Source organism: Coregonus clupeaformis, chromosome 21 (assembly GCF_020615455.1).
Source record: "Coregonus clupeaformis isolate EN_2021a chromosome 21, ASM2061545v1, whole genome shotgun sequence".
Lineage (NCBI taxonomy): Eukaryota > Metazoa > Chordata > Actinopteri > Salmoniformes > Salmonidae > Coregonus > Coregonus clupeaformis.
The window spans coordinates 21,685,577-21,700,408 of record NC_059212.1 but is presented as its reverse complement, the minus strand read 5'-3'; the positions used below and the strand labels follow the sequence as shown (position 1 = coordinate 21,700,408).

The 14,832-nt window shown below is 45.3% G+C and overlaps 1 protein-coding gene across 2 annotated transcripts; it reads right to left on the bottom strand.

Moving 5' to 3' along the window:
* Positions 1–2,056: 2,056 nt before the first annotated feature.
* On the bottom strand, positions 2,057–14,747 carry LOC121535070 (coatomer subunit beta'). Of its 2 annotated transcripts, none has more exons than XM_041841769.2 (21): positions 14,628–14,747; positions 13,878–14,015; positions 13,673–13,759; positions 13,386–13,512; positions 13,106–13,254; positions 12,851–12,997; positions 12,587–12,686; positions 12,220–12,362; positions 10,425–10,624; positions 10,080–10,190; positions 9,901–9,989; positions 9,549–9,655; positions 9,171–9,314; positions 8,836–8,966; positions 8,515–8,722; positions 7,428–7,538; positions 3,832–4,046; positions 3,325–3,601; positions 3,038–3,121; positions 2,636–2,818; positions 2,057–2,460 (listed from the first exon to the last, which is right to left on the bottom strand). In XM_041841769.2, the coding sequence occupies exons 1-21, from the start codon at positions 14,628–14,630 to the stop codon at positions 2,365–2,367; spliced, it is 2,850 nt and encodes a 949-aa protein (XP_041697703.1). In that variant the 5' UTR covers positions 14,631–14,747; the 3' UTR covers positions 2,057–2,364. The 2 variants fall into 2 exon arrangements, with proteins under 2 accessions (XP_041697703.1, XP_041697704.1); XM_041841770.2 differs by having other exon boundaries at positions 2,636–2,815.
* Positions 14,748–14,832: the final 85 nt, after the last annotated feature.

Genomic DNA, 14,832 nt, shown 5'->3' with positions numbered 1-14,832 from the left:
CCTTCCAACAGACACTGGGAGACAAATTCCCCTTTCAGCAGGACAATAACCTAAAACACAAGGCCAAATGTAAACTGGAGTTGCTTACCAAGGCGACATTGAATGTTCCTGAGTGGCCTAGTTACAGTTTTGACTGAAATCGGCTTGAAAATCTATGGCAAGACTTGAAAATGGCTGTCTAGCAATTATCAACAACCAACTTGACAGAGCTGGAAGAATTGTATGTGTTTTCACTTTGTCATTATGGGGTATTGTGTGTAGATGGGTGAGAAAAAACAAACAAAGGTAATCAATTTTGAATTCAGGCAAAATGCGGAATTAGTCAAGGGGTATGAATATTTTCTGAAGGCACTGTTGGTATAGGTTGGTGCCATACGGTCTATGGGCGGGTCATGTCTAGATGGGATACAGGCAACTTATGTCAAATTTTTTGTTGTTGCATTTTAGCTAACCCTAACCATAACCTTATTGTCTTACCTGCTACGAAAAATCACTTTTGACATAAACTGTATACTATATCTAGTCAAAGCCCTGGAGGAGGGTGAACGTTTGAGATCGACTACATTGCAGTTAGGCTGCGCAGACATCCACACTCATAGCTATTACTAATACTCTGTTTGACTTTGGGGAGTGTACTAATACTCTGTTTGACGTGGTGGATTGTTGAATCAAACTTTGTGGTTGAATCCGTGCAAATATTTTTCTGAATGTTCCGCAATGGTGTGGCCTGCTGAACATTAGTTTCCCCTTTATTATGCTGCATTCATAACCAAGTTGAAAGTGGTATTTACCACATACGACTGGGTAAATCCACTTGAACGTCCCTCCAACTCGTAATTACTAGTTGGAAACTATCATCCCTGAGCTTCGACTTCTCCCACATGCTGACCTCTGACGTCACCTATTAAGTAAATGAACTTGATAACAGAATTTTCATAAGTTTAAATATTACAAAACATTATTTATAAAAAGCAATATTTTAATTTGGTTTTTGTTTACAAGCATGATAGCTGTACTTTTAGTTTATGGTTGATGCAGCTTGTTGGCCATTAGCCAATCGGCATTTCTCAACAAGCTCAAAGCACATGAATACATCCAACTGGTATTTACGAATTCACAACTGTTAATTACTACTTCCCCACTTGGTTATGAATGCAGCATTATTCAGTTATGTACCTACTGGTCAATACGAAAACATAATTTAAAGGGATAGTTCACCAAAACTACAAAATGTCCTTACCCTGTAAGCCACGTGTCAAACTCATTCCACAGAGGGCAGTGTCTGCAGGTTTTCCCTCCTCCCTTGGACTTGATTGATGAATTAAGTTCACTGATTAGTAAGGAACTCCTCTCACCTGGGTGTCTAGGTCTTAATTGAAAGGAAAAACCAAACACCAGCAGACACTAGGCCCTCCATGGAATGAGTTTGACACCTCTGCTGTAAGCAATCTACTCTATAGACAAGGTATAACAGCAATACATGCTTTGGTTTTGTTTACCTGGCCACCGTTTCAAATGCTACTTGAAGTAACTTCATTGAGTTACACAATCAAGTTTAGATACTTTAGGATTATTTGGACATGAAGTGCAAAAATGCTAATATAGGTACCATTGACTAGCATTTGTGCGACAAAAGCTAAGAAACAATGGTCAGGTAAACAAAACCAAAGCATGGATTGCTGTCATGCCTTGTCCATAGACTGCTTACAGGGTAAGGAAACCAATGTAATTTTATAATTTGGGTGAACGATCCCTTTAAGATGGCTTACTGGTATGTCAATAGTTGCTTTAGAGTAATTTGACTGAAATAACATTTAAAACCAGCAAATGTTATACATGAGGAACGGAAAAAATGAATACATCCGCTGAAGGTAAAAACAGAGTTAACCATAACACAATCAAGTCAACTGTGAAGGCAATAATGTTTGCTGATAACAGCACAAACACAGCACAGACACCAAATTAAATATTTAACTTTAGAGTTTTAGTTTAAAAGCCAGCATCTAATGATTAAATCCCACGTGGGACCAAAAAGGTCAAAACGACAACACCAATGTTCAACATAAATGTACAGCAATAGCAATTTATTAGGCGTAAATGAACAGCGATTTACCATTGTACACATACAGAGAGTAAATATATAGCTCAATGCACGGATAATTAGTGAAGGCAAGGCCCTGGATGAAGTACAAAATCTGCTTAAGAATCAAGACAGTATAATTTGCCTCTTTCCCTCGCATGTATTCATCATCAGTCTTCCAAACACTGTAGGACTAACAAAACACATGTTAAGTAAAAATACAAAAGGGGGTTTGGTCTCTTAAATATATTCATAGCGTGGATGAGATGGGGGGAGGGGGGGTCTCAGTCGTCTGAGAAGTCGTCATCCAGGTTGACGTCTGCGGTATCGATGTCGTCCAGCTCCATGTTGTCCAGGTCATCGTCAAGTTCGTCCAGGGCCTGGGGGAAAAAACACACGTTAACATCTGGCCCATAACACAACTAATGGTCCTGACACTAATATTGCAACGGGTTACGTTTATACATATCCTTTTCTTCTCGTTGGGTACAGTGCATTACTTGTCCAGTGTCTGCCGTACTATACATTTGTCTTTCTAGGGAGACTGTTGCCTACCTTGTCCTTTAGTGCCTCAGATGAACCGGGGCTCTCCTCCTCCCCTTCCTCCTCCTCCTCCTCTTCTTCTGCAGGTGCAGCCTCTGGCTCCGAGGGGATCACAGCTGCAGCCACGGGGGCCGTCACGGCCGCCATCACGCCAGCAGCCGGCGTGGTCTCCTCCTCCCTGCTGTCTTCAGCCTGCTGACAGACACACAGTCATGAGCAGGACTCTGTTTTCAGCTGTCTCGGTCTTGCCCATCAATCCAGCCAACATGTGAATGCATTTCTAGACGTGAAACTCTAACTTCACGGCCTATGATATAAAAAACACCTAGTCTGTGTAGATCTAAATAAAAGGCCTTTGATTAAGTTGACTACTACTTCGACTGTATAGTGAAGGTCTCTGAGAAGCAGACATACCGGTACCAGTGTGGCGAGGGAGAGGGGAGCTCCTTTGGGCTCGTAGCCCGTGGCCTCCTCTAGTATATTACGTTCTTCATTGGGCTGGAAAAAAGAGACACAAGATATGGGTATTGTGAGTAAATAAGCAGAAGACAGCAATGGAAGAGATAAGGATGAACTACTTATTCAAGTTGGACTACTCCTGTGCAGCAAGTACGCATCCATAGCTAGCTTTCAGTTTAGATTTGCAAGCCAGATATTTCCATTTAATTTCTAGTGTCCCACATCAAACCCCCACCACTCACTGTGACCAGAGGGTAGTCGGTGGCTGGCCGGGAGTTTCCCAGGCAGGTCTCCCGGAGGAACTGCTCAGCCACAAACGACTCCTTCAGCCCGGGGAACAGGTTCTCATACTCGGTGGGGTCGGCTAGCGACTCGGCCGCCTTCTGGTTGACCTTGGCCAGGCTCTCCCTCCACAGCTTGACCACCCTGGACACCTGGCTGGGCAGGTAGGTGCGGGCCAGGAAGGCCGCCTCGGGCAGCCGGTTGGTCCGGATCAGCAGCTCCAGACAGTGGTCCAGTCTGGGGAAAAACAGACAGACAAGGGACTGAGACCAGTATCAGAGACAGGTCCAAATCACTGCTACTGATCACATGCTCCCATCATAGATCATACATACAGGAGTAGTGTCGTGTAGGATTCCAAGACCTTATTGTAACTTATTAAATGCTACTGTATTTAGGAAAGCTGGATATGTAATTGAGCTGGATATAACATTGTCGTGGACCCCTCTACCCTCCCTTGTACTCACTTCCCCTGCAGGAAGTAAGTCATGAAGGCCACGTTGTTCTTGCCGTCCCGCTCAGCGCCCTCGGCCAGCTTGCCCACCATGGAGGCGTTGCCCGAGGCAGTGGCGAGCAGCAGCAGGCCGCCGTAGTCCTGGGCATGGTGGAGGCACTCCTGGGCCAGGCTAAACTGGCACTTACTGATGGCCAGCTCTGCCAGCTGCTTCCACTTCTGCTCCGACTGCCACCAGAGAAAAAGGAAACGGTTCTAATGTTACAGAGCTACATACATGTTATACAGTACTGTCGGTTAGACTATTGTATGGAGTTGAATCCTCACTTCAAGCTAAAACAATCATTTAGTTCAGCATTGTTTAGTGCAGGGCTGCCTAGTTGAAGGACAGTTAATCAATTTAACAATTTGATTGAGTACACAGTCCATTCAGATACTGTCTTCAGTATTGAATAACTCATTGGTGAACGACTGACATGTATGATGATGACACTATGCACATAGTCCTTGGTGGATTCTCCATGCAGAGGCACGATCGGATTGGCAGCGTCGGGCAAGTCTAAAGGAGGAGGGGTGTGTTTTTTCATAAATAACAACTAGTGTGCTGCTTCCAGTGTTAAGGAAATCTCAAGCTTTTGCTCACCTGATACAGAATATGTCATGGTAAACTGCAGACCCTTTTCTCTACCAAGAGAGTTCTTATCCATAATCATCACAGCTGTCTCTCTACAATCCAACACCACTCTGGCACTCGACGAACTGTATGGGGCCATAAACGAACAAGAATCCGCTCAACCAGAGGCATTGTTTCTGGGGGGAGGCGACTAACGTGGGGAGCCATTTACATTGCTCCTTTCGATGCAAATTGCATGTTTTAGAAGGGTCCAGAAACTTTTTGTGTGATTTGGCTTGTTTTTGAGAAACGTACCCCAGCAACGCTTCACTTCCTCATAGCTCATTGTGCAGTATCAGGGCACACAAAAAACAACAACAAAAGCTCCATAAAAACCAAAATACGTACTTTTAGAAACGGACACGCTCTCGGTATAGTCATGTAGGTCTTTAGATGTACACATGAAATTGTGTCATTCAGAACTTTATTCACAACGTTATAATACATTTTGGTCGCGTTTGTGCTGTTTCCCCCGCGCATCTGTGCAGGCCGAGTCACACAAAATGGAATGTAACGCTGAGGATAAAGTTCGGAATGAAACAATTTCATGTGTACAGGTTAACAATCACAGGGCCAGACTGAATACCAGAGCGCGTTCTCAAAGCATGCTCAGACCAGCTGGCAAGTGTCTTCACAGACATTTTCAATCCCCTATTGTTCCAGTCTGTAATCCCAACATGTGCCAAGCTGACCACCATTGTCCCTGTTCCCAAGAGCGCCAAGGCAACCTGCCTAAATGACTATCACCCTGTAGCACTCGCATCTGTAATCATGAAGTGCTTTGAAAGGCTGGTCATGACACACATCAACACCATCATCCCAGACACCCTGGACCCACTCCAATTCGCATACCGCCCCAACAGATCCACAGATGATGTAATCTCAATTGCACTTCACACTGCCCTCTCCCACCTAGACAAGAGGGGAAATAACTATATGAGAATGCTGTTCATAGACTACAGCGGAGGGTTCAACACCATAGTCTCCTCCAAGCTAATCACCAAGCTAGGGACCCTGGGACTGAACACCTCTCTCTGCAACTGGATCCTGGACTTCCTGACGGGCCGGCCCCAGGTGGTGAGGGTAGGCAACAACACCTCCGTCACGCTGACCCTCAACACGGGGACCCTTCAGGGGTGTGTGCTTAGTCCCCTCCTGTTCTCCCTGTTCACCCACAACTGCGTGGCCACACACGACTCCAACACAATCATCAAGTTTGTTGACTACACGACGGTGGTAGGCCTGAACACCAACAGCGATGAGACAGCCTACAGGGAGGAGGTCAGAGACTTAGCAGTGTGGTGCCAGGACAACATCATCTCCCTCAATGTCAGTAAGACCAAGGAGCTGATCGTGGACTACAGGAGAAAGCAGGGAGAGTACGTCCACATCGATGGGGCTGTAGTGGAGCGGGGTCGGGAGCTTCAAGTTCCTTGGCATTGACATCACTAAGGACATAACATGGTCCACAGTCGTGAAGAGGGCATGGCAGCTCCTCTTTACCCTCGGGAGGCTGAATAGATTTGGCATGGGCCCTCAGATCCTCAAAAAGGTCTAAAGCTGCACCATCGAGAGCATCTTGACTGGCCGCATCACCGCTTGGTTTGGTAAATGCACTGCCCTTGACCGCAAAGCGCTACAGAGGGTGGTGCGGACAGCCCAGTACATCACTGGGGCCGAGTTCCCTGCCATCCAGGACCTCTATATCAGGTGGTGTCAGAGGAAGGCCCAAAAAATTGCCAAAGACTCCAGCCACCCAAACCATAGACTGTTCACTCTGCTACCGTCCAACAAATGGTACCGGAGCATCGGCTCTCAGAACAACAGGTTCAGAGACAGCTTCTACCCCCAAGCCATAAAGCTGCTAAATAGTCAATGAATGGTTCCCGAACTATCTGCACTGACCCCATCTTGCAATGACCCCACGCATGCATGCTCACTAGACTAATATATATATATATATATATATATATGTATACTGAGTGTACAAAACATTAGGAACACCTTCCATGACAGACTGACCAGGTGAATCCAGGCAAAAGCTATGATCCCTTATTGATGTCACTTGTTAAATCCACTTCAATCAGTGTAGATGAAGGGGAGGAGACATGTTAAATAAGGATTTTTAAGCCCTGACACAATTGAGACATTGAGTGTGTGCCATTCAGAGGGTGAATGGGCAAGACAAAAGATTTAAGTGCCTTTAAAACAGCTTTATGGTAGTAGGTGCCAGGCGCACCAGTTTGTATCAAAAACTGCAACGCTGCTGAGTTTCACGCTCAACAGCTTCCCATGTGTATCAAGAATGTTCCACCACCCAAAGGACATCCAGCCAAGTTGACACAACTGTGGGAAGCATTGGAGTCAACATGGGCCAGCATCCCTGCGGAACGCTTGACACCTTATAGAGTCCATGCCCCGACGAATGGAGGCTTTTTTGAGGGCAAAAGGGTGCAACTCAATATTAAGGTGTTCTTAATGTTTTGTACACTAAGTATATACAAATCATATACACACACACTCACTACATTGGCACTCCCACACAAATTCACATACACTACATAAGCACCCACACAGACACACTTTTACACTCATATGCTGCTGCTACTCTGTTCTTTATTTTACTCTTATTATTATCTATCCTGATGCCTAGTCACTTTACCCTGCCTTCATGTACATATCTACCTCAAATACCTCGTAATTGATCTGGTACTGGTACTCTCTGTATACAGCTCCATTCTTGTGTCTTTTATTCCTTGTGTTACTATTTTATTCGTATTATTTTATTTATTTATTTACTCTGCATCGTTGGGAAGTGCTCGTAAGTAAGCATATTCGGCGCGTGGCAAATCAAATTGGATTTGATTTATAGCCTTTGAACCCGCTTGTAGTGTGTGAAGTGGTCTCTCCATAGCCTAGCGTATTGTAGCTCTCACCTCTGCCTCCACAGCCAGCTGATAGGCGATCTTCAGCTCCCCCAGCTGCAGGGCCAGCTCAAACCTGTGCTCCGAGTCTGACGACACGGCCAGAGCCTGCTGCTTGAAGCCCTGGGATGACCAAAAAGACCATATCAGTAAACATAGTAGCATTTCACACAAACACACAGTTAGTTCTCACAACATACAACAGCAGCCACACAAACGCGGCTTGATTCGTGTTGAAGATGAAGAGCCCAGAATTATATATCATCAAAAATAATATCCCGATATGTAACAGTATACATTTTTCTACCCATTACTAATCATTGACATTATATCCAAAAAGTTGGATTTCGTAACCTAATACATCTGATAAGAATCACCGAGCTCTATTGACATAGCGGTGCAGGTTAATCGTAACAACTTTTGAGGATTCAACATTTTGTGGTCGTCGTCTTCAAAGTTGTTTCAGTGGATCGCAAAGAGCTAAATTAGCATAACACAAGCTGAATTAAATGTAAAAGGCTTTGAAAATAAAAAGCCTGGTATACAGTCAGTGCTCCATTGACATTTCAGAGATACGCTTGTTTTTGTAAGAATACTTCTAAAAAGACCAGGAATTTCAAATTAATATGAGAAGCTTATACAAAAATATTAAAATACTACGTCATGTCTCAAAATCGATATCCATCTTACCTCTATATTGTTTTATGTCCTGCGGATTCGAGAAGAAAGATGACGAGTTCAACGTGAAAGTGAGCCTTGCAGAGAATCCAGCCTAGCTGACGCAATGAAATTTTCCTGATTTTACTACTTTTTTCCTCTGGCCTCCATTGATTTAGTCTCCCTAATTCTGGCCATCCTACAAGGGTAAAAACTCAGCTTTTGAGACATGAGGTTTGGACCATTGGTTTTCTTAGGAGATTATATACACAATTAACATTATTTTACCCTTTGGTCAAAAGATGCGTTTTGGATTGGACACCCTATAACATTCCATAGAGTAGCTAGAATCTACTCAGCCCCCCCCAGCTCCACCATAGAGTTAAAATACCCATTCTACATGCCTCACTTCCTTCGAGATCAGGAAGTTCCTGGTTCTGACCTGTTTCTCCAGGAAGTGGGCCACACGGGTCCTCTGCTCCTTGGGGATGGTGGGCAACACTTTGTCAGCCATGCCAAAGTCCCTGCGCATCACAGCCGTCTGGTACTCCAGCACAGACACCAGCAGGGAGTAGCTGACAATGTTGAGCTCTTTGTCGCCCAGGTACAGGCGGTCATCCTTGGGGATGTAGCCCAGCAGGTACATGGTCCTACGGATGGAGCAGATAGATAATGTCTTATAGAAACGCTTGTTTTTGTTTTCCGTTGCAAAATATATTGCTACGCTGTGCACTAATAAATATACGACCCTGGTTCACCGTACCTGTCCAGGTGAGCGATGGTGACAATCTCTCCCCCCACAAAGTAGTTGAGTCTGTTGACAGAGCTGGTGTAGATGAAGCAGTCTCCCACCCACAGACCTGTCTTCACCACTTCCTGGATCTCCCCCTGGACCTGGAAGATCAAGACACAAAATGGCAGCCAGATTGGGGAGGGAGGGTGGGCAGATGTTGAGTGTTCATTAGTGCCCAGTTGTCTAGGGCCCTCTACTGGATGGCTATAGGCATTGTGCTTTGTCTTCAGTTGAAACCATAAGCCTCGCTTGTAGAGTAGCATAGTCTACTAGTCTATTAGCCTGTCACACACACACACACACACCTCAAAGGCGTCTTCGATGCCGTCCTCCGTCACGCCCTCATTGTTCTCTTGGGAGGCGGCCACTTTCTCCGACAGGTAGCGCAGGATGAAGAAGGAATCCTCTGTGGCTATACACACTAACTCCCCTGAGTCTGACCAGAAGATCTACAATCAGAGAGAGAGGGAATGAGAGAGGGAGATGCAGTGTTCTCGTGCTTCACTTACAGTCCTGATTTCATGATGATGATAATGCAATTGTGTCATATGCACATTTCTATCAATACGGTACTAGGTGTAAAAACAAACATTGACCAAAACAAAACACTTGTACATGATAGGACACTCTTGCACCCATCTATATTCTGATAAAGATGCCATTTTCTCTACAGCAGTACTTACATGTTTGGGCTGGATCTCGATGCGGCGGATCAGCTCTGTGTTCTCCCAGTCATAGAAGGCCAGACCGTTCACTGACCTGACGCCCAGCAAGAAGCCTCCATAGATACCTGCACACACACCCAGGAAGCTTAATGTGACATCAGGGTAGTATTCATTAGGTACCCAAAACAGACAAACAGGGAGTGACTACCTGGACATGTCCAATAAAAAAAAGCACATTTTTGTTTTCTGTTGCAAAACATTTTTACAAAAATCGGTTGCCTGCCAGGTTCCATCAAAACTGCCATAATAATTTTTATGCAGTATCTTTGTTCACACTACGAACTACCTGCGTCTGATCTCTTCCACTTACCTTCAGCCCCAAAGTCTGGCTTGAAAGACTTCTTCTCCTTGAAGTTCTTGAAGATTTTGACCAAACTGCTGCTTTCCCTGATGGCATACCTGTGACAAGGAAGACCGCGCACATTAACCACTGACAGACAGTAACCTTCCATAGCAAAGAATGTGTGTGTGTGTGTGTGTTGGACTCACTCTGAGGAGTCGTGGGCCCAGACAAACTCCTGGGCTGAGCCGAAGCTCTTGTTCCTCAGGGCCATTGCAGTGTAGATGATATACTCTCCGTCTCCACACACCACAACAAACCTGACAACACAAACAACACATTTGGATTAAAGAGAGGCTCCATAACATATCCAGATTTCCAACAGACTTGAAGTGTTTGGAGAAATATGAATTTCATATTTCTCCAAACATTTGAAAAGAACTTCTTTGCCTCTAAATGTGTGGCACACAAACACTAACATGTAGTTGTTGTGCAAGACATTTAATAGGTTCACTGAATAGCTGACGTCGGACTCCAATGCAGTGTGGACTGACCTTCCGTTGGGGTTGTGCTGGATGGTCTGGGGGTAGATCTCACAGCTGCCCATGTCTTTGACAGCCAGCGGCAGCCTCTCTCCGTCCTTGATCTCTGTGTCGCCCATGGCCTTCAGGTTGGCCTGCTGCACCTCTGAGTGCTTGGCCCAGATGATCTTCCCATTGGTGTCCATGGACATGGCTGGCTCCTCACGCCCCAGCTACAGCACACATGGGAGGAGGAGATGAGGACGGACTGAGTAAAGTACCATGGCTTTCAGAGGAGATGTCACCGAGTAGTTGTTTCAACATAGAAGGGTACTTTTAAAGAGTATGTGCGCAAAGTGTACAAACTGAAATTTTATCAAACTCTGTATTGTGAAACATTGTGAATCATCTGTTGTTCTTCAGTTTTGAATCTTATGCACAAAAACACTATATATACAAAAAGTATGTGGACATCCCTTCAAATTAGTGGATTCGGCTATTCCAGAAACACCCGTTGCTGACAGGTGTATAAAATCGAGCACACAACCATGCAATCTCCATAGACAAACATTGGCAGTAGAATGGCCTTACTGTAGAGCTCAGTGACTTTCACCGTGGTCCTGTCATAGGATGCCACTTTTCCAACAAGTCAGTTAGTTCTTCAAATTTCTGCCCTGTTAGAGCTGCCCCGGTCAACTGGAAGTGCTGTTATTGTGAAGTGGAAACGTCTAGGAGCAACAAAGGCCACACAAGCTCACAGAACAGGACCGCCGAGTGCTGAAGCGCATAGCGCGTACAAATCGTCTGTCCTCGGTTGCAACACTCATTACAGACTTCCAAACTGCCTCTGGAAGCAACGTCAGCACAAGAACGGTTTGTCGGGAGCTTCATGAAATGGGTTTCCATGGCCGAGCAGCCGCACACCAGCCTAAGATCACCATGCATGCGCAATGCCAAGCGTCGGCTGGAGTGGTGTAAAGCTCGCAGCCATTGGACTTTCGAACAGTGGAAACGCGTTCTCTGGAGTGATGAATTACGCTTCACCATCTGGCAGTCCGAAGGACAAATCTGGGTTTGGCAGATGCCAAGAGAACGCTACCTGCCCGAATGCATAGTGTCAACTGTAAAGTTTGGTGGAGGAGGAATAATGGTCTGGGGCTGTTTTTCCTGGTTCGAGCTAGGCCCCTTAGTTCCAGTGAAGGGAAATCTTAACGCTACAGCATACAATGACATTCTAGATGATTCTGTGCTTCCAACTTTGTGGCAACAGTTTGGGGAAGGCCCTTTCCCATTTCAGCATGACAATAATAATAATAATAATAATAATAAGCCATTTAGCAGACGCTTTTATCCAAAGCGACTTACAGTGATGCGTGCATACATTTTTGTGTATGGGTGGTCCCGGGGATCGAACCCACTACCCTAGCGTTACAAGCGCCGTGCTCTACCAGCTGAGCTACAGAGGACCACAATGCCCCCGTGCACAAAGCGAGGTCCATACAGAAATGGTTTGTAGAGATCGGTGTGGAAAAACTTGACGGGACTGCACAGAGCCCTGACCTCAACCCCATCGAACACCTTTAGTATGAATTGGAACGCCAACTGTGAGCCAGGCCTAATCGCCCAACATCAGTGCCTGACCTCACTAAGGCTCTTGTGGCTGAATGGAAGCAAGTCCCTGCAGCAATGTTCCAAAATCTAGTGGAGGCTGTTATAGCAGCAAAGGGGGAACCAACTCCATATAAATGCCCATGATTTTGGAATGAGATGTTCGACGAGCAGGTGTCCACATACTTTTGGTAATGTAGTGTAAGTTTCTATTCCACACCTTGATGATGATGCTGCCTTCGTCGTAGCCCAGGGCCACATTGTTGGAGCCTCGCAGGCCACACACACACCACACACGCTCCATGCCGTAGTTCAGCGTGCTCTCCAGGCGGTACGTACTCGAGTGCCAGATGCGCACAGTGCCTATGGAACCAGAGGAAGGATTGTTTTCTTTCAGAATTGTGATTGTTTGCTCAAGTGCATGTTTGTGAGGTTTTATTTATTTCACTTTTTTATATGTAAAAACCATGCACATATTGTATAGAGTTGGCGCTAATACATAGCCATTCATCTGCTCACCACCAACAGAACAAGTATCTACAAAGGATCAGAATCTAATAGAGTGCATAAGGTATTTATTTACTCACCGTCCTCTGAGCCTGTGATGATGATGGGCAGCTCTGGGTGAAAGCTGACACACGACACATTCTGGGCGTGTCCCTCCAGGGTCTGCACACACGTCTTATTCTAAAGAGACACAGCACAGGAGTGTGAGACATTTGCCTGGACCGATACACATTCAGACAAAATCCAGTATCATCAAAGACCAGAAAACCCATCTGCTGAACAGGTTACCAGCTCAGCTTTCTCAGGCTAAAAGTGTTTATCGTTTCATTCCTCAGCCGTCTTACCTGGTAGTCCCAGATCTTGACCAGGCGGTCATCAGCTCCTGATATAAGGTAGGGCTTGTCCCCTCCGCTGTAGTAGTCAATGCAGTTGACACCTTTCTCATGGCCCTCAAGGGTGAAGTTAGGAGCAGAAGAGCCTAGCTGCCACACCTGGAATAGGACAGAGGATGAGCCAGTCAAATACATACACTCACACTATTCACAAACATCTACACTAGGTTGTTATAAGCACACACACGACTTGTGTGGTAAAGTCACCTTGATGGTTCTGTCCAGAGAAGCGCTGGCAAATTGGTTGTTGTCTTTAGGGTTGATGACGATCTGCATGACGTAGTGGGTGTGACCCTCGAACACCTGGCTGCAAGACCACTTCTTCTCCCAGTCCCACAGCTTAATCAGCATGTCGTCTGGAGACACACACACACACAGGATGGAACAATTAGTTAATATAATACTTGTGTGATAGATAATGAGTTTGTGTATTTGACCCGTGTATAAAACAACGCGGGTCATAAAATATAAGTTACTGATTGTGTACCACTGCTTGTGAGGATGTAGGGCTGGGTGGGATGCACGGCGATACAGCGGATGTAGTCAGAGTGGGCCTCAAACATGTGAACCCTCTCCAGGGTGTTGTAGTTGAACACACGGATCTGCATGTCATCCTACAGAGAGAAGGGGAGAAAGACATTATATGACCCTGCAAATACAGTAAGCGTGTAGTCGCCATTATTAAAGTCCACGCAAAGTGGTGGAAGATAAACCATCAGATGTTCTCATTTCTCATTATCTAGATGCTTGTCCTGAATTTAAAGGATCACTCACCGCTCCTGTTATGACCCAGTTCTTCCTGGCTACAAACTTCGATGCTCTCACTGGAAGGTCACACACTTCGAAGGTCTTCACCAAGGTCTGGAAAGGATATATTTACAAATTGTACATTCTCATTCATTGCATACAAGTTTAGCTTAGAGCTGTTTATCTCCATTATGTATCTCCAAGTATTCAACATCAAACGGTGTGTATGTACCTGTGTTTCATGGTTCCAGACGCAGACACTACCATTGTACAGGCTGGCCAGCATCCACGGCTCGGTCGGGTGGAGGTCCACACTCTTCACCCGGTCCGACCGGGCTGTCAGCTTCCGCTTGATGTCCAGCCTGAGAGGCTGTGAGACAGATGAGACGCTGTCAACTCAATCCAAATAAACAGACAGAGCAGTGCACAACGTACTGTTGTGATTGCAGAAAGCTAACTAGCTTACTAATAATGATAACGTTAGCTTATAAACACGACCAATTCATAATCCTTCATGTTCATATCCAAAAAAACGTAAACACTGACGCAATAGCCATCAAGGTACCGTACCATCAAAATAAAACGATTTTACACGCAAAATGTAGAAAGAACAAGTTAGCTAACTGCTCACGCCTAGTATGAAGATGTGACATGATAACTAGCTAGCTACGAAGACGAGCATCCTTGCCACGGATAGACTTAGCTAGTACAACTAGCTAGTTAGCATGATCCTTGCTAAATTAGCAAGCTAGTTGGCGAGTGCTTAGCTATTATCATCCCAATAAATAAGAATTAATCGGACTAGCTAGGTCGGTAAATGGTAAAATACCTAGCTAGCTACAGAGGACTAGCTTGTTTTCTAGATAGCTAAATTAGTTAGCATGGCTGGCCTGTCTCAATCGACACCGGCTTTACTGAAATAAACTGGTTACATGCAAATCAGACTACAAATCTTTCAACAACGAATGTACACTTGTCTCACCATGTTTTATCACTGGGTTGTCTCTTTTTATGGAATGAATTATGAATAGTCCCAGTCGGTGTTGCGTTTTCTGTGGACGGACTGTCGAGTGACGTGGAACTTCCTGAAACGGCATGCTATGGTAAACGATGACGTGCCATTTCGAGTGTCATTTTGGGTCGTGGCACTTTTCCCCAATTTTTCCATGGTGTCCTGAGCTGCACTG